This window comes from Marmota flaviventris, chromosome 7 (genome assembly GCF_047511675.1).
Source record: "Marmota flaviventris isolate mMarFla1 chromosome 7, mMarFla1.hap1, whole genome shotgun sequence".
Taxonomy (NCBI): Eukaryota; Metazoa; Chordata; class Mammalia; order Rodentia; family Sciuridae; genus Marmota; species Marmota flaviventris.
The window spans coordinates 41334380-41361107 of record NC_092504.1 but is presented as its reverse complement, the minus strand read 5'-3'; the positions used below and the strand labels follow the sequence as shown (position 1 = coordinate 41361107).

General features: G+C 31.9%; 1 protein-coding gene across 1 annotated transcript in view; it reads left to right on the top strand.

Annotated features, from left to right (window-relative positions):
* Nucleotides 1-15397, top strand: part of Chic2 (cysteine rich hydrophobic domain 2) — a 42127-nt gene extending 26730 nt beyond the window's left edge. Inside the window, exons 4-6 of the mRNA XM_027938261.3 lie at nt 9819-9875; nt 10042-10101; nt 13594-15397. Of these exons, the coding sequence (XP_027794062.1) occupies nt 9819-9875; nt 10042-10101; nt 13594-13644 (168 nt within the window). The 3' untranslated portion in view covers nt 13645-15397. The remainder of the gene's footprint in view (nt 1-9818; nt 9876-10041; nt 10102-13593) is intronic.
* The last annotated feature ends 11331 nt before the right edge of the window (nt 15398-26728 follow it).

Sequence of the window (26728 nt, the reverse complement as noted above, 5' to 3'; positions counted from 1 at the left end):
TGCCTTGTGTGTGTGAGGTCCTGGGTTCAGTCCCCAGTACCATGAAGGAAGGATGGAGGGAGGGAGGAATTTTTCCTATAAAATTGGTAAGCTGGTTACCATTTCTTTATGCTGCTAGTGTACTGTTCTCTTGGGTCCCCTTCACCACTACATCACCCGCAACAGTGCTGAGGATTAAACTCGGGATCTTACCCATGTTGGGCAAGCACTCTACCACTGAGATACAACTCAAGCCTCTTGGATTATATTTACTCATTAATTCAGTGAATGTACCTGAAATAACACTGTGGGCTTGGTACTGTTTTTGATGCTGAGTTTATGTAGTTTCTATTGTGGACTTAAAAGGTAGACAAAAGCAATAAAATAAATACAAAATAATTTTAAGTTGTAATTAGTGCTTAGAAGACAATAAAACAGTAAACCTCAGCCTTTCAGCATGTTCTTTGTAAGAGACTGAGAAGCTTACAAATAAATATAATGTTTCAGCTTTATTAAATAGATTTTATGATATTTGCTTTGCAGAAGCTTAGTTTTGTTTATGCTTTGCTTCTGGGCTGTGCCCAATTCATAGTGTTAGAGGTTAGAGAATGTATAATGTATATCCATGTCTTCTTTTTTTTTGGTGCTGGGGGTTGAACCCACTGGTACTTAACTACTGAGCTATATCCCCAGCCTTTTTATTTTTTTATTTTTAGATAGGGTGTCACTAAGTTGTTGAGGCTGGTCTTGAACTTGTGAGCCTCCTGCCTCAGCCTTCTGATTTGCTAGGATTATAGGTGTATGCCGCTGTGCCTGGGCTGGCTCATTCTTTGAAGAAACATTTTTCATAATTGTATATTGTATTAAGGAATTTTGCTTTTGTTGTTTTCTGTTCTAAGTAACTTTCACTTTTTGTTTATATATATATGCATATATCATATCCTGACTTTATAGACTTTGTTTATATGTGCTTTTAGCCCTTTTCTCAACAAAGAACTCAAAAGTTTCACACTGTTTAAATATCAACTTAACCTTTTTTTTACTTTTAAAGTTTTCTTTTGCATACAAATAAATAGTATAATAGAGTTTAAGTCCTTGTTTTACTTAAAGTTTTAGTATACTTAGGGTTACTTCTGAATATCTTTTCTCAATCTCAAATTTACTTATCCAATAACTGTAGGTCACTCTGGTTTAAGGTGTATTAGGAGTTGAGAATCTAAACGGCAGAGGGCTGGGTGAGTAGTTCAGTGGTAGACCACTCACCTTACCGATGTGAGATCAGGGTTCAATCCCCAGCACTGAGAATATTATAGAATATTATGGTGGCACATGCTTATAATCCCAGCAGCAGCTTTGGGAGGTTGAGGCAAGACGATTGTGAGTTTAAAGCCAGCCTCAGCAATTTAGCAAGACACTTAGCAACTCAGACCCTGTCTTTAAATAAAATGTAAAAAAGGGATGTGGCTTAGTGGTTAAACACTCCTGGGTTCAATCTTCAGTGAAAGAAAGAGAGAGGGAGAGAAAGAGAGAGGGAGAGAGGGAGGGGGAGAGGGAGGGAAGGGAAGAAAGAAAATTAGATGGAATAAAAAATTAATGGAAGAGGTAAAGAGTAGTGATTTATTTTTTACTTTGAAGCAGCAGGTAGCCTTGAAAATCTTAAAGAACACCAAGGGAAAGTGAACAAGGAGAAACTAAGCAGAAAGTTAAGTATATTTGTATATGGGAGGAATTTGAAATATATGCAGTTATACTAATGGTACTGAAAGTTATTGAGAACTTTCAAACTGATTTCCTCTATATTTGGGATTTGAACATTTGTAGTCATTAATTCTGAATCCTAAACGAGAAAGGCATTGACCATTCAGAAGAAGAATTAGATAAGAAAAATGCCTCTAACATATTGCAGATAATGAAACAAAGCAAACACATTTGAAAGGATATTATCAAAATTTTAGTGAAGTAGGACTCCTGAAAAATTTCTAATGAACAAGGCATAATGAATGAAGTATATTCTAGTAATACACTGTTATTATTGATTGAAGATATAGTGCTAACCTTTTTTTAAAAGAATGCTATCCACTTTGCTTTATTTTAGTAAATATATTTATAAGGATTTTAATTTGCTTTGATGATCTTAATCTTTTACTCTTCTTTTTTGACTTTTACATGCTTTTATTAAGTTCTGAAACATCTGGTCTTTGTTGTAGTGGAAAAGTTTATTCTAATACATTTATACATTAAAAGTTGAAGGTAAAGTGATAGATTTAGCAATTTGAAATACAATTTTTAGAAATTTTCAACAAGAAAACCTGGAAAAAAAAACCAACATGAATTCTAAGTTTGTGTATTTAAATTAGAAATATCTTAGTTTTACATATAAGAAAGTCTATCACATAATTTTAGATTTTTGACATTTACAAGTAATATAATTTAAGGTGTAATGGCTTATAATACCAGTTACTCCAAATCACTAAATTTCTGATATTTGTATAACTTAAAATATGTTGCTTAAAAAGTAAAATCTGTATTGACATACAGTGGAATAATAGACTTCAAGAAGCAAATGAAGAGGAGAATAATTATTGTATACTTACAAGGCAGAAAATATATATTCTCCTTTAATTTTCACAACAATCCTATGTGGTAAATATCATGGTAGCATCTAGTAATCATTGAATGTTTTCTGTATCTCAGGGATTGAGTTAACCAATTTATTTGTATTGTATACTTCCCAAAATTTCAGGAGTAGAGACATTCATATTATTCCTATTTTAAGACTCAGAAATCAAGTAACCTGTTTGAGGTTTCTCAGTTTATAAACTAGAGAAATTTAGCAATTTGAAAGATTTCTCAAGTTAGAAAATTCAGGTTCATAATAGTAGGTTATAATTTACCTAAATTTATCTAGTTGATAAATGGCAATAGCATATAAGCATTGTTTTGTCATTTTCCAGTGATAAATGCTCTGTTTAGTTTTTCACAGTTTTACTGTTACAATTTTTTTCTATCTTTTGCATTTATTGAAGCTACAACCAATAAAGGAAAGAGACTGTAAAACAGGTAAAGTGGATATGGGATAAAAATATATTTTAATAAGATTTTATACATCTCAGAGTTGATGTATTGCTTTTACTGTTCAAGTCTTATAAAAAATAAATGAAAATGAACAGACCTGTCTTTGAAAAAATTTTTGCTTCCTACTCCCTAGCAAATACGCGCTCATGATTTCTGATAAAGCTCTTTTTTCACTAATGTTGCATTCTTTTTTTTGAAACATGTATTTACTCTCAGATTGATTAAAAATGACATGTAATAAGTGCCATGCAAAGTTGGAAAGATGAAAAGAAGAATCAGGTTTTCCTCTAACCCTACTTTAGGTTGTGAAGTGTTTGTTTTGTTTTTTGCCTCTTCTTGCAGTAAAGAAATCTTATTTCCTTCACTTTGCAAAAGTGGTCTCATACAAGATTTCTTAAAACTAGAGGAATACATTTATTGCTATTTCATTTTAAAGACTGTTCTAGCCTTGAAAGGTAGAAAACTGGTTCTTATATAAATTGAGATCATTAGTGTGAAGAGCACTGAGAACTTGTTTTTAATTAGGGTAAAAACGTGTTTCTAAATTCTCATTATAAAGAGGATACTGATAAAAGTGTAAGTTTGAGCCTTAAATGTACAGAGGTAGCAATGGAAAATGTGTTTTTCTCATATCTGGCTGACTTGCAGTTCTCTAGCATGGTATTATTGATGTGGTAGTTTATGAGAAGATTTGTCTATCTTCCTGTCACCAATCTGTTGTTAACCAGTCCAGTGAGATTTTTTTACTATCAAATATTATGCTTTCTAATTCTAGGATGCCCATTTCATGTTTTATAGACTTCACTTCCCTTTTTAAATTCTCTGTTTTTTCCATCTGTCTTTACTCTCTGTTTTCTTGGATATTAATTAATCATAATTTTAGGGTCAGTAAGTAATAATTTGGTTGGTGACTTAAATAATTTGCATGCTATAGATATGTTATTTGTCTCAAGATCATCTGTTAAATCTGACACATTCTTTACAAACTCAATAGCTCTGTAATAGGTACCACAGAAAAAGTATGAGGTTGTAGACCATATTAATTTTCAAATCCTAGCTCCACTGTTTCCTAATGTAGCTTTAATGTTTCTTGACCTCTCTAAGGTTCAGTTCTTATATGTAAAATGAAAGTAATACAATCTACCTTATAGGTTTTGTTGTGCAGGTTAATAAATAAGATAACAAAAGGAATATACTAGCATGGGTCAGACCCCATATCACGTTCCATAAACAATAATTCTTAATCCATTCATTCATTCTTATTTCTCCAGTTGTCTATTTTAATCAATGAACAGTTGATTTTTTTTTTTAAACTGCTTTTCTACTTCTTGGTCCTAAGCACTAATTCATCCTTTAAAAATTATGTTTAGTTTTTCAAAAAGTCCCTGTAGTAGTACTTATTTGGTGAAATTAATTTGTCTTATGAATAGTTCTTTAAATTTTCTGATTCAGTTGAAATTCGGTTTTAGTTTCCTGAAACATTATTAGTATTTTGTTAAATGTAACTGGGATTTAGTGGATCACTCCCTTGAAATTTTGTGCAGCATTTTGTATTTCTGTATATGTGTCTCTTTTTCTGGAGAAAGAGTCTATTAACTTTCATCATTTATAAAATGGTGTAATTTTAAAAGTTATGAGCCACTCACTAGTCTAGCTCATAAACTCTTGATGAAATTCAGCTTAATCATACATTACTTAAGATTAGCACCTATAAGTGATGGCTCAGTGCTGCCTCGAGGATATTTTTGATCCACAAATGTTAGCAGTTGTTTAGCTTATCTCTAACGGGGTACTTTTTCATCTTCTTTTTTGCAATTATGGGGATGGAACTCAGGACTTCTTCAGGCTTCACAAGTGCTGTACCCCTGAACTACATCCCCAGCCCCAACAATACTACATTTTAACAAACATTACTAAAAACTTTATTCTAATAATACTTTAGTGGATATTTTAGTATATTTAGATTATTTGAAATTCAGTGTTCACATTACAATTTTTAAAAGGAGCTTTTATGTAGAGGAAGGGAATTTGGTTAAAAATTCCTTTGAGCAATTCATACATATTCTTGTTATATGATTGGTAATCCAAGTTTTTCATATGTCATAATTTTGAGATACGACATAGAATTTTCTGCACATAATTGGAATATAAGATTTAACATTAATCCAGAACAAACAGAAGTAAATCAAGTAATTTTCTCTTTAGTTCTCCAAAGTTAAAATAATCCATTCCAAATCATATGTTTTCCTTCTAATAACTTATAACTAAAAATATTAATTGTTTCACTTATTTTAACAATTTCAGTTTGTAGTGTAGTCTAAATATATGTGTAATTCTTATTTGAAAAACATTTAAAAGTTAAAAATAAGATTATGAATACATTTAAAGCATTTTAGTTAAAGCTTAATGAATTATACTTTTAGAAGTTTAAAATTCAAAATTTGTTTTAAATAAGAAATTGAACGTTTGAAATTTGGCTTTGACATTCTCTGATGTTATGAATAAATCCAATTCAAATAAACCTATAAGTAGTGAACTTTATCTATAGAGAAAAAGTTAGTTAAATGAAATTGTAAAAATATTTTATAATCAAATTTGAGGTTTTTTAGGAAATCCTGATTTTGTATTTCAGTAATTTAGGTTTTCACAGTGTTTCATACTTTTTTTTTTTTTTTAACTTTTGTAAGCTTACTTTATATTCTTTTTTGGAACTTACGGGTATGTCATATCTAACCTTGTTGATTAGTCACCTAAGTAAGTTGTTTTGTGCATTGTTCATATCCTTTGACTTCTCTTGCAGTTCTCATGTTTTGGCTTATTCCCACAGTTTTACCAAACATTTCAAAGCAACCAAGCACAACAAGAGTAGAAGCCAAAATGTTTCTCCTTATGGTACTATTGCTTATTACTCAATTTAAATCTATAACGTATATTTATTAATTGAATTATGTTTTTTAATCTCTTGTTATTTTAAGAGGCTATATTAGAAGTAACTCACTAATAAGGAAAATAAAACCACCAAGATGTTGAAATGAAGAAATGTGTTGTTACTGTTTTAAAAGGGAGGGCCTTCAAAATGAACTCTCAAGGGAGGTGGGTGGGAGTCCAGATGCTTGAAGCTGTCCTCTTCCAGGTTAGTGACATGACATTCTCACAAAAAGTTGTTTTGCTTACATGGTGTAAGTTGGTGGTCCTGGTAATTTTAATTAAAGAATCCATCATAAAATTAGATTTTTTATTGATCATCTTAAGCAGAAGGACTGAGGATTCCTTGGTAAAGAACCACTAACCTGTCCTCTCACCCCCAGGGTGTAAGCACTGAAAAGGATTAAGGCCCACTGTAGGGAACCTTGTACTGAAGCCTGCACTGCCCTTTCCCCTGTTCTTTCAGCTAAATAGAAGATCCTTAGTTCCCATGACTATCAATTCGGGGCTTTTCACAAGCACTAAATTCTTTAAAGAAAATTAAGATGACATTTTTAAAAGCTGGCCTAGAAAGATAATGTTTTATTGGTATTTTTTGTTGGCAGGCCTCTACATATTTTTTTCTAATGGTTTAATTTGCTTTATTTTGAAACTTGGAGGTCAATATAAACATTTAAATTCCACGACAGGTTTTTATATGATTAAGTTTGCTTGTCCAGTTAGTTACGGTAGAGTTTGGCAATGTTGAAATTAGAAATAGATCTCTGATAGTCCTGTGGACATAAACTCTTAACTTTTATTTCTAAATGACTGCAATTGAAGTTTGAAAGCTTTGAAATTGCTTTTATAAATGCTTAAGTGTCATTTTTTTTCATGATCTGTCAAATTGGTATTGTATTTAATCTTGAAAATATATTTTGATTTTGTTAACTAAAATTAATTGCAGAGTATTAAACATTCTCAGTAGTTACAGCTTTTTTTTTTCATTTAATTTGAGCTTTTGTTGCTACTAACAAATAATTTGTGGCACAGTTTCTTTTCTTTCTTTTTTTATTTTTTAATCTCTGCTAGAATCTACATACTTGTCACCTTAGTGTGCAAGAAATGTTCCACTCAAATCAAGGGTTCTTTCTGGTTTTGTATGTTCTCACCTGCTCCTCACTGTAAATCATTGAGATGTCAAGTGCAATGATTAATTAAGCTGCACGTGCAAGTGCCTTTTTTTTTCACCTGTCAAGCAGGAAAGAAGTCTTATAGCAAGATTAGATGGTGCTAATTCACAGCTTTTACTTCAGACTGTCAAGTGTGTAGAAATATTGTATATTTAGATGCTTATTCAGAATGTAGCATAGCAGGGTTTGTTTGGTTTAGAATTCTTAAATATTTTAAGACACAATTACTATAACAAACCCTATCGTTAAACTCTCAATTAGAGGCAAAGAATAAATTCAGAATTCCTACATAAGTATTTTGGAATTTTAGGTTCATACTTTGTAATTATGTAATTATTTTTTATTCAAATACTGGTAGTTGATGTAAGTTATGTAAAGTAAATATTTTAAAGTTTTAAATTGTGTTTGTATATGTGTATGTATATATATATGCATCATAAAGAATTCCATTTTCATAATGTAGATTTTCATGGATTTAAATTTCTGATGCAATAAGATGATGCTAACAATATTATTTTCTTTAAGTAATAAATATTTGCAAAGTGTAGTGTTAAGCTTTTGGATTCTATTTTTATGTGTTAATATAAAACAATAGACTTGGAAAGCTAGTTCTCTCTCCCTACCCTGTTTCTTTCAACACCCCTTCCAACCTTTAAACCATCAGTAAAAGTAAAACCTCAAATTGTATAGTAATCTTAATCTATTATTAAAAGGTCCTAGAAAGGAAGATTACAAGGTAGATTCAGGTTTTGAATCGGTTTTACCATTGGTTTAGCAGCGGGTGGGCAGGCAGATGCCTGCTCATAGTAGAACCTATTGCCATTTTTCACCATTGATAGAGTAGCCTTTCAGAGTCAATGAGCTCTGTCAATGTGAGCTTGTCAAGGCTACAACTTCATAGACCTGAGAGGCGGTTTGAGAGGTCAGCCCTTTTCAGGTTCGCTGTGATGCAAATGAACTTTAATGCTTAAACAACTATTGGAATTTTTATGTCTGCTCCTTGTTCTTTTTTCTTCACAAAGTCATTGACGAGACATTCAGTGCTTTTTAAATTGGAAGTTGCATTGTGCTAAAGACCTAGTACAGATTTACGGAGGGCTGAAAGCAGTTAGATCATGTTCTTTTCATGGTGCGATTAGAATCAAATCGATTTCCCTACAGCCTTCAGCATTCAGATGGCAATTTTAACAAAGCTTGGGGGCTAGACAAGGGACAAAACGACTGAACTGAATGTTAATTACACTCTGCAGCCTTATTTTCTTTTGATTTGGGGCTGACTGGCAACTAAATTAACAAAAAGTGTGACCATAACTGCTGCCCTATTTTCATTTAAAAGGAGAGCTGCCTCTAAAAGGCTATCTTTACAAAGAAACAAGTGAGGTCTGCTGATCATTGTTAACAAGGGCACTTTTTTTTCTTTAAAATTCTTGCCAAAAAGACTGTTCAAAAAAAGTAATGTAATAAATTAGTCATTGGCGTATTATCACCCAGAAAGGTAGTTGATTTTCTGATTTCTATGGCCTAAGCTTGGAAAATTTAAGACAGTAGTGGTAATTCGTTGGTAGCTATGAATTATAATTGGCACTTAGGTGATTTTGGTATGTTTTTAGCATGTTCAACATGCTAAAAGGTAATATTTAGAACTAGATTACAATAAATATTTAAATAAATATTAATCTTTTACTATGTAACATTAAAATTCAAAATCAACTTGATCCTAAAAATTTTCACCTAGCTCATCCTTGTTTGACAGGCGTTACATATTTGATTATTAGTATTTATTTACAGTTGTACCATATTAATAGCAGTAGATGCTTTTTTCCTTCTTTCTCAAGAAAACTGCAGCTGCACCAAGTTGCAGTTGATCCTTGTGGCAATACTATCACTTTTGCACCTGCAGCTGTGTCAGTCTCATCCTAACACCTGGCATCATGAATTATACTCTCCTTTATTCATCCTTCCAAACAAGAAACATTTCCTGCTGCATATATATACTGGAACAATCAAGTGAAGTGAATTTCTCAGTTGATTCTTTAAAGAGTACCATGTATTAAGAATTTGGTTTGACTACCAGACACTACTTTTATATTGGTTTGAACAAAATTTTGACTTTGTTTAGAAACTCTAACTGAAATAATTAATATTTTTTAAAATGTAGACATTATTTTAAAGTATGATGTTAAAATTTGAATTTTATAGTTCGGTGGGTTTTTTTCTTTAAAAATGTTCAGTTATTTCATTTTAAGATTTACCTTAAAGGGCTTTTGCATTTTGTTAGTTAATATTTAAATTATCCTTGTTTTAAAGTATTAAGGGCCTTTGTTACTATTTAAATATTGCAAAAGTATTTTTGAAAGAACTTAGAACTTAAACATATATCATTTGGCAGATAAATAATTTTTTAGACGTTGATACTTTGAAATCAGAAGCTAGTAAATTTGAAACAGTTAAAAAATACATATGCAAATAAACCAAAGTGTATGTTTATTTGAAAAGTACTGTTTCTGTTCAGGTTTCTATTTCATGCTAGAACATTGATAGTGGTATACGCTATCCTATACTCAGTCACTGTCATGTACTTCTCCCCTTTTCACACAAAAAGCAGCTGCAAAACAAAGTTTTTCTGAAACCAGTCAAGAGTAAACTTTTTCCTCATTTGTCTTCCAGACACGAAGATCGATTGAGAAGTTATTAGAATGGGAAAACAATAGGTTATACCACAAGGTGAGTACCACAGGGAGCAACTTCGTACTGTTGGGGTCTGAATTGCACAGTATGGAAACAGATGCTTTTGTTGAACTAAAAATATGAAAGGTGGACAAATGGGTTAGTCTATGTGCTGCAATAAAATAGAGCTCATTTTTCTTCTTTTACTCTCCTACTTGTCTAGCTGTGCTTGCACTGGAGACTGAGCAAAAGGAAATGTGAAACGAATAACATGATGGAATATGTAAGTTAAAGGGCTGTTTTGTGAGTTTCTCTATTAAATGATCATTTATTTTGCTTCTGATCTTATTCTTTCCATGATTATTAATCAGCAAAGGTGTCAGGAGCTTAATCTCCTGAGTGCAAGGATTTTCTACGCTTCACAGATGCATGGGTTTCATGTGCAAGCCTGATTTATAAAGTTATGAATGACTTGAAAACAAGGCTTCACTGTGTTCTGAAAAATAATAAATTAATTGCCAAGATAAAATAGCCTGAACATGTGTTGATGGAGTGTGAAATTTTAAATGCTGTATAAAGAATAACCACAACTTTGGTTACGCAGCAAGTCAGATATGGCTTTTTTATATAATGCTAATCAAGTTTCCAAGTATGGGAGAAAACCTTTCAGCCAAGTCATTGGAGCTTAAGAAACCTTTAGCCTTTATAGACTTTAACTGCCAGTATACCTCAGTGGCCTTTAGAGAATCTTTCAAAGTGTTATTAGAATATTGCTTTGTGAAAATTATCTTAAAAGTAAGCAGGAAAGGAGATGCTGATCATTCTGTGTTTTTTCTTTAAAAGATAGTTAATTTTGAATGTATATACAGTTTATTTTAGAACTTTAAAATGACTCCTTGATTTACTTGGACAATTGTTTTCCTTTTGAAAAGTTGAAAATAACTATAGGAAATTATGAATATTTATTTTCTCCTTGAACTTGAGTGTTTTATTTTAAATATGGAAAGGTTATTACATTAAAAGAAAAAGATCTAAGGAAGAGTTAATTGTTGAAAATTAAAACCACAGCCTTTGTGAAGTACCTGTTATAACATTTCTGATGAATTTTGTCTTTTCTTTGAAACAATATAACCATCATAGATAGTATATGTGTATAAAAGATTGATTAAAACAGTGTTTAAATAGTTGGAAATTATCATAAAATCATTTTTCTCTATTAGCATTTTCCGGTTCTTTCATTAACATGTCGTCAAATCCCATTTCTAGCCTTGAACAAAAAAGATATTTTTAAGTGTCTTTTTTTTCCCATAAACTAGCTCTATTCAATGAACAGAATAATGTAGATTTTCTTTATCTATTATATCAAACATGTTAATTTATGATGATGAGAAAGACACTTGATACTTCTTTATAATCATAAGAAAAGCACATTTGAGTAACTTGTTTTAAGGTTGACCTATGAAAATATTAGTCATATTTTTTATTATAGATAGTAAGAGGGTTTTGTGTATACATTTTGTGGGGAGGAATAGATATTTAGGAGATTTAAGGGATTTTGTAAGAAATATTTGCTACATCTGTAAATCCAAACAAATAAGCTTAAGTTGGAGGCATTAATTATTTTTGTACATTTCTAAATTTACTTTGGAAAAGAAAACATCTAAATTATACCTGAGCTTGGAATATAAATCAGTGATAAGAGCACTTACCTAAATGCTCAAGGCCTTTGTTTGATCCCCAGCACTAAAAAAAAAAAATTATTTCCAATGCTGTAATTTTCAAGTAGGGTATATGAATTTTTTAAAAAGATTTCATGACATTTTTTTATTAACCAAAATTAAAATAATTTAGTAACTTCTAAAACATTCTGAACTTTATGCTTTGTTTGGAAAATAGTTTACCTTGAATTTTTAGATAATTAAGCATTTCTAAAATGATTGTATTATATTATCATAGAAGATACCTAGAAGAGTAGTAAAACAAAAAAAAAAATTAAAAATTGCTAACAAAGAATGTGATTTTGATAGCTAAAAGCAAAAATAACATAGCTTCAAAAAGTCCCTAAGGGGGCTGGGGATGTGGCTCAAGCGGTAGCGCGCTCGCCTGGCATGCGTGCGGCCCAGGTTCCATCCTCAGCACCATATACAAACAAAGATGTTGTGTCCACCGGAAAAAATAAAATAAAATAAAAAATAAATATTAAAAAAAAAAGTCCCTAAGGGTAATTTTTAAAAGTTAAAATAGCATATAATCCAGTAAGAAGAGAGTGAATGCCTCCTTACCTAAGGAATTCAAGCCTTTTTTGTCACGTAGCCTTCCTTCCCTCAGCTTTTCTATAACTTACAGAAATGTCATTTATTAGTTAAAAAGAAAAATAATTCTTCCTGGTAGTATTTTGAATTTCGGAGATAATCTAGGAAAAATACCAACTTTATACTAATTTTTCTTTATTCAGATACACTAGAGGGATATGATTTAGAAGAAACAAGTACCCAATTTTTATGAGTGCTTGGTGAAGGAAAAGAGTTTTGTAGGATATGTTTTTTAAAAACTAATGATAATTCAGTCGGTTGTGATTCATTCAGCTATAATCTCAGCTGTTCAAAGCTGAGGCGGGAGGATCCCAGGTTTTAGTCTAGTCTGGGCAATTTAGGGAGACCCTGGAAAAGAAACCAGTAGAACTCAAGGGAATACAAAGTTTGCTAGTTCAAATGGATTAACATGTAAATGTGTTCAGATTTGGAGATCATATCAAGACACACACAAAAAAATAATTTCTGAAAAAAATAATTGACATGCTCACCAAACTTGGAAATTGTTCAGATTAAATGCCTTTTCAGTCAGCACTAGTCCATACAGAGATGGAGCAAGGGAGAGAGTTAAATTAAAATTTAAGATGACTCAAGTTCAGAATAAAAATTAGCTGTCATCAACTTGTATGTTTTTGTATTGTGTTTTGCTTTTGTTTTTTTCTTTTAGTTTCCTATTAAAAGTTCCTTTGAAACAAACACATTTTAATCTTTTTTTTTTTCCCCCTTTGATGGTGCTGGGGATTGAACCCCGTGCCTTATGCATGCAAGGGAAGCACTCTACCAACTGAACTATATCCCCAGCCCCAGATTTTAATTAATTTTGCTAACTCAAGAAGAAAAGGTCTTTAAAAAATTAAAAGAAATAGAAAGACCAGTATCCTGTGGTAAAATGAGAACATCTAAAACTTACAGAATTGGGTTGAAAAAGGGAAGAAGCCTGAAGGAAAATATTGGGACAGCTATAGTCACATAATACAATAGAAAGGACAAGGCTTTGGAGTTAAAACAACTTTTTTATTCAAATAGTTACTCCATAGTCCATAATGTTACAACTTGTAAGATTATCAATTTTCTCATTTGTAAACAGCAGTGCTAATACCTCATAAATTGCTGGAATTAAATGGACTATAACACTTCATCTGCAATTCTCAGTCTTCTCATTCATTCATAATGTGCATGCAAGTATGTGCATTCCTCCAGTTTGTCAGGGGCACTGTCTGTATCAACCACCTCTACTTACCTTCTCAGACTTATTTTACTTACTTGCCTGCTTCTTCATAGAACTGAAATTCAGAAAAATTCTCAATGATGAGGTTCTGGGGTGTCAAATAAATGTCTGCTTTAAGAAAATTTGTAGTTTTGATATGTGAATGGATTTTCAAAAAATTTTAAGTGATGAAAGTGAAGTTTTAAGATAAAAAACTGTTTTAGTCCTTTTAAAACTTTCTCTTCTTCCTTTACAGGTCATCCTCATAGAATTTTTACCAAAGACACCAATTTTTCGACCAGATTAGCATTTACTTTATTTATAGAGACTTTCCAAGTATGTTGTCTTTCCAATGGTGCCTTGCTTGGTGCTCTCCTGGTGGTGACATAACATTGGTTCTACAGAATTGTGTGGTGTTTTTTGTTGTTGTTGTTTGTTTTCGTTTTTGTTGTTTTTTTTTAAATAACCGCATGTTCTGTGTGTGCATATTTGTCAAACTTTGCAAGTTATTTCATACAGATGTTTAATACTTAAGTTATTGTGCTTTATTCTGTTATGTATTCTGATTTTCAAGGATTACTTTTTGTATTCTCAAAAAAATACATTTGAACTTAGCATACAAAGTGGCCAGCCTTTTTTATTTTATCACCAAGGTACACACAATTCTTTATTTATAAATTTCTTAACATAGAAAAACACCTCTGTAAGACGCTACTTATCTATTCTAGCAAACACACTCTTTGTATTATTTTTTCTTCCTTTTTTAAATTTAACATAGAAATTACTTTAAAATAATAAGTTTTCTTTAATAGCCTTTGTTACATAACATACCCTTTGTCATATAATTCCTAAATATTCTTTTTACAGCAGATCTATCTGTTAACATAATGAAGACCTATCAAAAAGTTTTGAAAATATTTCTGTCTTCAAAGGTAGTAAGGCAGAATTAAATTATTTTTTATTAGAATAGGCAAATCAATGAATGGTATGCATGCATCTAATGGTTACTAGAGCTCAGGATCACAAAATATAGTAGCATCACAATCTGCATATATTTTTGGTCAAGATGATATTAATAATGGCCTTACTTGGGTTATTTTTATTGTTCACCATATCTTATATTCAAAACTATGGCAGTACTCCTTTAAAAATTTCTAAGAAAAAATATTCCTCCCAATCAAATGTAGTTGTAGAATGGATATGTTTCTAAAGTGTTTCGAAAAGAAAACAAAAGTTCTAGATTAAAAGTAAGCTATTATTTAATACCCCAATGGTATTTAGAACAAGTTCCTACTAAGAAATGGAGGACATATTTAGTACTGTTTTTATCTGTGCATTCACTTTCAGTCAGTTATGTTACTTTTTTTGATTGAGAGTGACTGTGACATGAATCATTAGTTTATTATTTTTAAATATACACTATACACATACATACTTTTTTTGTCTTTTTGATTATAGATAACCTCCATACATTTAAAAACTTTTTAGATATCTATATGGCCTATGTGTAAATTTTTGTTTTTATAAGCCTGAAATTATACAAGTTTTAATGTGTGTCAAGAGTTTGTTCCATGCAACTGTGGTATCGAGCAATAATGTGAATAACTTTTGAAATTATATAAACTATGCTTAATAATTTGTATTAAGAATTGGTACCACTATACAATACCTTTTTTCCTTGTATTAAATCTTTTAAATACTGGTTTCATTAATTTATATACCTGTATTTTTTTAAAAAGGTATTTCTTTGTACTTCTCCAAAGTACTGTACTTCTACATAAATTTGAATAGTTAAATGCCAGTATCTTGCATCCTATATACTATACTGGACATTAGGAATTATCTTAAAAGCTAGGATTATTTTTTTTTTTTGTCAGAGAATGATCTGTTTGCCTTGTCCCCCACATAATTTAACAACTTGAATTTATAGAATACTTTTCCTGTGAAGAGCTCAAAGTACAAAGAATTCAAATACTTCCACTTTTATTTAACTTGTGTCTGAAGTGTGTCCTGCCACTTTAAAGTAGTGCAATTAAAAGTAACGCTATTCAAAAACTCCAGTATTTGTCTGGTTTCAGTGTGGAAAATACTGTATCTCCATATAATACTAAATCTGCCTCAGGATTCAGAAAGAGCAAAAAAATGTAATGACTGTGTAGACTATGCAACACAGAGTTCCCTGTTTAAAATTGTGTAAATCCATATAATGCTGTAGAAATCAGCTTTATAAAAAGAACTTACTTATTTAGATATATTTTTCTTCCCATTATTAGTCTTCTGTCAATAATAATTTTTCAAAATTATATTCCTGTAAGAATATTTTAACATAAGATAAGTTTCATAGTTGATGATATTAAGTATAGAATTTCAAAAAGCTTTTCCTATTTTATTGAAAGGTAAGTCAGTTGTTGTAAAGATTCCCTGAGAATATGCATTACACTTCCAATGTGTGTGTAGAAAAGAACCATAAATGTTTAATATATTGCATTACCATAAGCCACTTTGAGCTGTTAGAATTTCATGCTTGGATTTTCATAAGGATTCTCCAGTATATTATTTTTTCTTGAATCATGAATTTAAGTACCCATGTTACTGTAAATCAGAAATGTCAGAGATACCCATGTTATATGAATATTAGTCCAAGAAAATATTTAAAATGGCAATTTTTTTCTTCAGCTCCTGTTTTCTGATTTAGAGTTTGTGAGATATGAATCAAAGGTACTTTCTAAACTGGCCAGGAAAAGATATTGGCAGAAAATCCAATGTAAAGATTTTATATAGGTTAAGTGAACAACCTAGGGTCTTTTAAAATACATCACCTGCATTTTTATAGGCAGTCACTATTCCTGTATAGAAACTTTTTTTTCCCTCAAATAATGTACTTTGCAAATCCTGTTGTATTTTAGTACATAGATGGGCAAGAAGTCACCTTACCCTATCTAAAATCATCGTCAGATGCTTTATTAAGACTCTTTAATGACCAGATTTCAGTCATTTAAAATATAAACTTGTAATTTGAACCTAAAATCCACAAAATTTATTATATTAATAAAACCTTAAATAATCATAAACAATTATTTCTTTTTCTTATTAGAAAAGTTAGTTTTGTAATTGAATACTTTCAAATCAAGAAGAGCCACACCTTTCCCTATGATTGTGTTTTCAGTGTTATTTACAGAGAACTTCTATATTAGTAGACATAGCCCAGCCATATAAGACTTTGACTTCTGTCAATAGTAATTTTTCAAAATAAAATAAAAATATTTTAACATAAGATAAGTTTCATAGTTGATGATATTAAGTATAGAATTTCAAAAATCTTTTCCATTTCAGTCACTGGCTGCAAAATGATTTTAAGTAACAATATGTACAGTTGGACCTACAGATGTATGAGTTCAGACACTACTACATTATATAACATTATATATGTATTCAGACTGTTTGAAATTTCATGGTATTTGGCCTCACAATTATACCCTTTAGCTGCATGCCTGATGTTTCACTGTGAATATTTGCTTTGGCTTGCTCTAGGTCAGTGGTACTAAATCCAAAACTACAACGTATTTGAAACTGTTTTTGACCAAACTCCAGCATCTAGTCCTGGACCCTCTTTTCTTCTGTCTTCTGAAGCACCTGGACATAGCTCAGAATTGTCTTTTTATCTTTCTTACCCAAAGCTCCCAGTGAGCATGTTATTTCTTTTGCATTCTTAGCTAGGTGTTTAGAAGACCAATTAAAGTGAGTCACATTAAGTGATGAATGGCTAAACACCCTCAATTCTGCAGAAGTGATACTTGAATTTTTTAAAAAGGGAGTTTCTTAATTGGTGCAGTTGGTGTTTTTCTTCTCAATACATCATATCCAGACTTCTGAGAGCTGGGGGCTGGTAGGGAAAGAGAAGGAAATAGGATGAACCAGAGACTCCTTCTCAGACCAGTTTTTGAAGGAAGTGATTTATGTCTAGTTTTGCTTAGGAAAGGATAGGCCAGTCCTAAAACAAACCATTAATCATCCCACAGTAGTTTGTGTGTAAACACTTAACCTTTTTAAAAAAGGAAATCAACTTTTTCTTTTAATTGATATAGCCAACTTCATGTTGTTTTAGGAACATACTTTTTTATACAAGTTGAGATTTGAAGTATGTCTTTAAATCTTGAGTGATCTTGTTCTGAAAATTTACAAAGATTTTTAGATAGCAATTTAAGAAAAGCCTAAATATTGTATATATTATTAATCATAATTCTGTGTATTTCATTCTATAATAGAGGTCAGTATCTCCCCCAAGATGACAAATTGAAGCAAGACTTATCTTAATATTGAAAACAAAATCAGGATGCTGATCCTGATCTGGCTTTCATTTCTGATGTTCTACAAGATCATCAAATTACTTGGTCTCTTTGCTTTTATTTTCATTTCCAAAAACAAGAAGATGCTGTAACTACCTCATTGTGCTTTCTTTCTTTCTTTCTTGGTATGGTGAATCAGACCTATGGCCTCATGCATGTTAGGCAAGCATTATACTGCTGAGCCACACCTCAAGCCTCATGGTGTTATCTTGTTTTGAAATGATAGTTTCAATAATTCCTGTTACTTATTAAAACCTATTTAAAAGTAAATACATATTTAATGGTGATGATTGATTAGCTTTTTATGACTCATTTTCAATGTCAGCATAAACTCGGGTTACTGTCAGGTTTTGCATTTAAAATGAAAGTGGCTGGGTACTCCCTATATGTACTTACATATTTTACAAATTAGGAAAACATTAAATATAATACTTGAAATTCTTATTTTAGTTATCAATTTTAAAATGAGGGCAGCTTTTAAAAAGTATTATCAGTGATACTGTTTAGGTTTTTTTTAATTTTTTCTAATGAGACACTTAAAATATATTTTAAGATACTTAAAGTCACCTATTTTTTTACATTCCCCTTGCTTTCATAAACATGATGTTCTTAACTCAAACTAGATTTTTTTTTCTTTTTATGAAAAAGACAAAAATTGCTTTTCTAGTTCTCGATCTCAGAAATATTTCAATGAATTAAGCACACAGGGCACTCTTGATTTTTTGCAACTAAGCTATTTATTGCTTTGTTGTTTTTTAAAGAAACATAGTATCGTCAGCCTTCAACGAGATAAGTGATAGATGGGTATTTTGTCTACTCTCATATTGAGAGGCAATATATCTCCTATCATATCTTCTATTGGGTCTTGATCTAATTCCAGTTCTTTCTCTTGATATTAATTACTATGTATATTTAAAGTCTAGAAGGATTATAGTCTTCTGCTTCTCCGAGAAACCTGTTGTACTAAAATTAAAGATCTTCTGTAGTAACAGTTTATTTTAATTAGGTAGTTAAAACAATCCTATTACATTGCTACAAAGTCTTCATAAACAGGAATTTGTGTTCCCTCAAGTTATCAAAGCCATTTTAAGTTCTATTTCTTAACTTTTGTTGAAGCTGATAGAGTTCTATCCTCTTAGAAGAGTGGAGTATTGAGAAGCTTAGCATTTATGGCAGTAGAAGCAAGGTATACATGGTTAGAAGGCAAGATGTTAACAAATCTACTGGCGAAGAGAAATAACTACATTGTTATCCTGCACTGGTTTGCAAAGATAAAAGTTATACAATGGTCAGGCATTACACATTAACACATTCTTATCCATGATTACATTGGATATTTTTTTTTTAATAAAAAATACTGTTCTAAATATTTTTCTTCTACTACCATGTCCTTCAAAAAGAGACTACCTTAAAAACAAAAGAAGTGTACTTCTATTTATCTTTTATAATTTAAATGTGACAAGTTTTAGAAAAACCTGCTGAATAAGAGAATATAGGAATTTGTTCCTGTGTACTTAAATGAGCTTGGAATAGTTTTCGAATAAGCAGAAATTTCTGATGGTAATCAATTATGCAGAACCAAGAGTAGTATTCCTTTTAGTTGTGCTTTAGATAATTCTAATAACATTCAGGTTAAGTCCAGTAACATTTTAAAAAATGAAAATAACATTGATAAAAATAAAAGATTGAATTTCAAAGATATGTATTATTTTTTCTTTCATCATTAACAAATTGAAACCACTGACAGACAGACATGGTCTATTTTACTTAAAATGGAAATGGGGGTGTAGATAAAAATTTGTTGGCCTTTGTACTTGTGAAGAAGTAATGTAGATGGGCTAGTAGTTGAAGTGACTTGGTGCATTATTGGTTGTGTATATTTAGTCTTATAAAATTAAGCTCTTGTTGATTGGGATTTTTTTAGTGATCAAATGAGACCTAATTTGAGCTAGAGGATTTTATTTTTATTTTTTAAATTTGCTTGCTTTGTCTAGTTAGTGTTGTTTTTAACTGATGCTATTGCAACACAATTCTATGTTCAAAACTAAAATATTCACAGCATTTAGTCTCCGAAGAATGTACTGAAATCTTAGGCCAACCTAGGTGGAATTGGAAAAGGAATGCTGGAACTTAGAGATAAATTCACTTTAAAGGAATTGATCAAACTAGTAAGGTCTGTTAAAATGACCAAATGAATGGAATAAAACCACACAAAAACTTTAGTAGCCATGACCAACACAAATGTCTAGGAATCAAATAACTAAATTGACATGAATATAAACTTAGGAACTATATAGTACATTTAAAGAAACTTTTATATTATGTGTTCATGAACTTGCAAAATAGCTGGAAAAAAGAACAGGAAAATGGGATGGATGTAGCTTAGCAGTAGAGTGCTTGCCTAGCTAGCATGTATGGGTTCTATTTCTGGTGCTGCAAAAGCAAAAACAACCACAAAAGAATGGGAAAAAAGGACCTTGAAATTCTTATTTTAGTTATCAATTTTTAAATGAGGTCAGCTTTTAAAAAGTATTATCAGTAATACTGTTTAGGTTTTTAAGAATGCAGAAATAATTCTAATAAATTTCTCGTGTAAATGCACATATTTAGCAGAATTTACTAAAGCTCGTATGTTGCTTTATATCCAGCGACTTGTCACAGAAGTTTTTTCATTTTGACTCAGATTCCAGTATACATATATAACATATATACACATTGAGATATAATTCAACTGAATAACTATGACCCAGTTGACTAAGACATCTGCGGTAGACACTAAAGATGTTTTTACCTACCTTACCTGTATTGTTTTAGTTAAATGACAATTGGTTATACATGAAACATTTAAAAACTCAAAAGGAAATTTTATTTATTTTTGTATTTCTATTCTTTTATTCACATTTTTCATTTTAACATAAATGTGAGTATTCTTTGAAGTGTATTGTTTCTTTTTTTTTTTCCACAAGTGGAGACTCCAGCAAAAAATGCCATTACTGCTTGCAGTAGTTACTGTCTTAGAATCCATCAGAGAAAGTGTAAGATAGCCCAATCCTTTGTACCTATAGTCTTATACATTGTTAGATATCCATTCAATTTTCTTTGTATTGTGTGTGAGATGAATATTTCTTGAGACTTTTTTGTTTGCTTTACTAAAGAAATCAACCAAGGAAAAAAAACTCAAAAAACAAAACAAACAAAAAACACCCTGTAACTCATGTGAAGCATGCAGGGTGTTGTAATTTCAGTTTGCAAAGCGGTGTGATACAATGTTGCTGAGCCAAAAGCACACGATAGATTTAATGTAGCCAATTGTGTACTTTTGAAAAAAAGAGTAACTGTTCCCTGTGAGTTAATTTTGGATTTTTTCAAAATCTCTCTTTTAGGCTTTGTGCTGGATTCTTCCAGACAAATGCGTATTCCATGTGGGCCACTGTTCTGCTAAATGCTCTCAGTTCTCCTTTTGCAATCAAGATTATGTTGCTAAGGAGATTTTGCTTTTATTGGTGCCATTGATTTGTGTTAATACGTTTTGAATACCTCTTGGTATTCTTCCGTAGACAAGGCCAAAAGAAAAACTTCCCCGAGTTTCCCAATTTACATTACAAATGGAGCGGTGGTGTAATGAAGCCGATATAAAGTGGGCAGTTGAAAAGGAACTAAAGAAGGGCACTCAAGTGAGAAATGAAGAAATGTGCCGAGTGCAGTCTGTTGGGCTGCCCTCAGTCCAGCTGCAGGAACTGGCTCTGGCCAGAGGTAGAGTGAGTGAGCACCTCCCTTTGCAAAGACCACCCACTTTTGAAGCCAGGGCTGGCACATGGATTACCTCACTGACTAATATAGGGAGGGCCATTTAAAAAGTGAGACACACTTCTGAGGAGGTAAGAGGTGGCTCTCTCCTCTTTTTGAGTCCTTTTTAGAGTATGACTTAAGACAGTTTTTCTAAACTTTATGACCTTAAGTTTTCTTGTAAAGATATCCTATACATGAACCAGTCTGGTTCTGAAGACTAGCATATTTCAAATCTTCATACATGTTCCTAGATGAGAAGGATGTTAAATAGAATGAATTGATTTTAATTATATGCTCCTTATTTTTTATCACATTCTGGACAACAAAGACTATTCATACTATAAAACCCAAATAATCTGAGTAGGAGAGACCATCTCGAATATCTTCACCCAGTACAATCCATGAAGTGGCTAAAGACTCCTGTGTCTTACCCCTTTTGTGGCTTACATTGTTCAAACTATGTAGTGTGAACATAATTTTTAAAATCAAAGGACAGCCAGGCACTGTGGCCCAGTGACTCAGGAGGACCAAAAGTTCAAGGTCAACCTCAGCAACTTAGTGAAGTCCTTTCTCAAAATTTTAAAAAGGGGTTTGGGAGATAGCCCAGTGGTAGAGTCCCTGGGTTCAATCTTTAGTACAAAAAAAAAAAAAAGCACAAATATTACATCTGTACAACTTGAAGACATTTTAGATATTTTAAATTGGAAATGTCAAAAAAATAATATAGAAACCATGAAAAAATGCTAGAGAAGTCTGAAGGAATTAAAAATTGATCATGAAGCATCTCAATTATTACCTGTTATTTGGAAATGAAAAATGACTGCTTACTTCAAAACAATTTGCTATTTACTTTAGCAAAACAAAAGTATAAATTCTAGGTTCCTTCATATCAAATAATCTGGGAAAGATGAATGAATTCTGCTATCTCTGGAAAACATGAAATAGACTTAAAAAGAAAACCCTTAATTCCCATATTTACTGTTTCTTTTCGGTATTTTTTTTTCTCCAAAAGATGCTGTCAGCCACTGTGCTTCAAGTGGATTTAATCCCAATTTTGACCAAATTTTGTGACAATTTTTGTCTTTTATCACCAAATCTTGATTTATCCTTGTTTATTTTCCCTGTAATATTTTTAAAGTTTTTTAAATTAAGGAACTCCATAAACAGTTGGAACTGGAGAACATCATGCTAAGTGCAGTAAGCCAGACTCATAAAGTCAAGGATCACATGTTTTCTGTCACGTGGAAGCTAGAAAGTAAAAAGGAACAAAAAACCAGGTGTGTGTGGAGGGGTCTTGTGAAAATAGAAATGAGAGCAGTGGGTAGAAGCAGAGAACCAAGGGTGAGGGAGGAGAGGAGCCAAAAGGGAGGAACTGGGGAATAAACTTTACCAAATTATGCTCTGTGCATGTATTAATATATCATATGCATTCCATTTTACATATAATAATACCAACTAAAAATAAATATAAGAACCAGCACAGTAGAGGAAATGGATCATACTGAGGACTGAAATGAAGAAAACTATATCTACATATATGAATATGTCAAGATAAATCCCACTATTATATATAAGTACAATGCACACACACAAAATTAACTCCAGCCTAAAAGATTGAATTTTGGAAATATAGAGAAAAATTTATGTATTCAGCCTGGTAGTTCTGGCTGTGTTTGTCAAGATTTCTATATTAGTGGTACCAGTCTTTTGTTAGATAATATTAAAGTTAAGAGTGATAAGAATTGAAAAACAGCTAAATTTTTAACTAAGATTATAAAGACATTATTTTGTATAAATAGTTTTTTAAAAAGATGGAATTAATGTATTGAACTGACTTTTTAAGTTACCTTAAGGTTTAACATTCTTACATTGGGAAAACGTGGCCTACAAAGGTAGGTATCCCTGCTCATGTACATAAAACATGAACAGTGGGATTTTATTCTAAGTGTCACACATGTAACAAAAACTCATGAAGTTATTTTCAAAAAATACATAGAATTTACCAAAGGCATTCTAAGATTTATGGGCTCTGCAAATCCAGCTTTTTAGTCTTAGGTAGTAACATACCTAATGCCTGATGGATGGTATTTTAAATTTTTTATTTGTTTATTTTACAGTGCTGGGAATAAAACCCAGGCTTTACTCGTGCTAGTCAAGGGCTCTACCACTGGCACTAAGCTACACCTCCAGGCTTGCTGGATGGTAATTTTGTAGTGGAATGTAAGAGTAAGAAGTCAACCACTCTGCCTTAAGTGATCAGTTTTTTATTCTGTTTAATGTGTGTTAGTTTTGTTTTACTACAACAAATGCCTGAGATAACTAAGAAAAGTTTTATTTTAGAGTTGTGGAGATTTCAGTCCATGATTAGTTTTAGCCTTGTTGCTTTGGACCTGTGGCAAAGAAGCGCATCATGGCGGAGGGAGTAAAGCAACCCACTTCGTGCTTGAGACACGAAGAAAGAAGAGACCAGGGTTCCACAGTCCCCTTTGAGGGCACACCTACAAATGACCTTTTTCCAAGTAGGCCCCGCCTCTTAAATGCTCTACCACCTTCCAGCAGCAGCACTCTAGAGAACAATCCTTTAATACTAAGAGCAAAGATGACTTAAGTCATCCATAAATAAAAGCACTGCATAGTCAAACCATCAACAATTAGACTTCCAGGAAAGAAAACTTCAGAGAAATTATATGTGGGAGTGCATTCTTTTCTCTGTCAGCACTGGTTCTTCACTTAGCCATAGTCCCCATTCATTTAAAAAAAAAATGTGGAATCTCAGCTGGAAGAAACCCCAGATGTGTCAAGCAGGGATGTGCAATGAGAACCAAATGGACTACAAAAGAAAGGGAGAAAGGAAAGAGAATGGTGAAAAAGGGAAGAAATGAGAGAAACAGAAGGTTGGAAAGAAGGAAAGGGAGGGAAGGAAAGAAAAAAGGGAACAGAAGGAGGAATAGGAAGGAAGGAAACACATCGATAACCCCTACCACCATTAGAATTTGGAAGAGAGAGAAAGAGAACATGTTTATTATGAATACTCTCTATGATAAAATAGCTTACCTTTCCATTCTAACCTAATTGTGGGAGTGGGGTTGGTACTGGGAATCAAATCCAGGGACTCACACAGGCTAGGCAAGTGCTCCATTACTGAGCTACATCCCCAGTGCTCCATTCGAACCCAATTTTATGAGGACCTTAGACCTAGGAAGTTTGTCACTTGTCTAAAGTCACAGATTGTTAGTGACAGTGCAGAACAAAAACTTGGGGGATATGACCTTAGGCATATCACAAACATGGGGTCTTCCTGCAGTAAATATTATACACAAAATCTTCCTTTCTTTCAAAGGTAGTAATTACAATCCACATTAAAAAGTCTCATCACAATTGGTTTTGACTCAGCATTGCTTATACCCAGAGCACCCAAAGGCACATTGTGGGTCCCACCCATTAAAACATAGCTTGTCTTCTCTGTTAGTGATGTAATGTTAGTTCTCTCTACTGCCCCCAACCTGAGAACTGTGTCTTAGACATTTAATTATTTATTACTCGTCGTGTGAAAACATTTAGAAGGGCTGGCAGCCTACCAGACCCAGAGTTAAAACACTTTACAGCTTGACTAGACTGCTGGATAGCCAACTTTACATCAGATTAAACACATTCTTTTCATGATGAATAGCTTGGAACCCAGAAACTTGATTTCATTACAAGAAATGCAAGAAGTGTGTTGTTTTCTAAATCAAAATTATTTTATATTTTATTACCCTCATACTAATTATGGTTATCAAATGCATGTTCTTTGGTGGTGGTGAGAAGGGAAAAGGACAATAGGAACTTTGGGTACTAATAAAAAATTTTTTAAATGCCTCATACAAGATCTGACACAATGCAACCAAAGGATAAACATTCATGAATTTTATGCTAAAAAATTTACATTTAATTAACATTTTGAATCTAAAAGACAGCACTACAAATACTGATTTGTGGGCGTGGGGTAGAGTGAGGTTATTCTGTTTAAACTTTCCAATCAAACAAGTAAATAATGTGATAATTATATCCTTTTATCTCTTTACTATTGATTCCCTTTTAAAGTTTAAACTAACTGTAATGTGTCATAACATTAATTTCATTGAAATCTACTTGTTGTATAAATCTATGCACTTAAGCTCCATGAAGTATACCTTATGTAATAAGGGCTTAGGGATAATGAAGAGTACTTTGGGCATCATTGCTCAGCTGTGTAGTAAAACAGCTCTCCACAGACTTGCAATTCTAGTTTCACATCCATGTGGATAGAAAGTAACCTCTTGAAAATAAGCATCAATATAAAAACAATATTTGATGTTAACATTCACTAGATGTCATGATAGAATTATTCAATCCTACTCTGTCATTCTCTCAAATAGATTATTTTGGGTGAAGTTCTGTCAAGTTCTAATAGAATTTGGAAGGGTGATGGAAGGAAATAGTGATTGACTAATATAATGAACTGAAATGTTGGAATGAAGAACTAAAGCTCAAGGGAGTTGGCTGTCTAGCAGGCTGCCAATTGGGGTAACTGACAAGCAGGTGCCTGAGAAATGACAGGAAAGACCCTACTTTTAGCTATTGTCCTCAGTAATAATGACATCATGACTTTTGGTCATAAGTAGGTAAAATATTCTCTGAGAGTAAAATTATGTGTCATAGAAATATGAAAAGTGGTAACCAACACTGTAAGTTAAAATATCTCAAATTGTTTTTACTGATTAAATGCCTTTTGACCAGAATCTCCCATTTCAGAACTTCTTGTTGTGCAGTTTGAATTTTTACCATCTTAAAAACAACAACTTAAGATATATTTTTAAGGGGATCATTTTTTTTGCTCAGTGGTAGAGCACTTGCCTAGCATGCATGAAGCGCTGGGTTCAATCCCGGGGACCACATAAAAACAAATAAATAAATAAGTAAAATAAAGGTGTTATTTTCATCTACAACTAAAAATATATATATATATTTTTTAAAAAAGATGTAAATTTCTAAAAAAATTTTTTTTGTAAAAATATAAAATATGCTTTAAAATTACAAAAATACTTTTATGAGTGTTCTTTCTTTCTTTTTTCCTTTTCTTTTGAATGTTTGAAGCACTCTCAGAAACATCATTTTGGAATTCTCTTCCTGAAGAAACATCCATCAGTGAAGAATTTAGCGTTTTGATGTCTAGGATTACTGAAGTCTGACATTATTACCCCCACCCTATCCCCGGATATGGGTGCTCTTTCACTG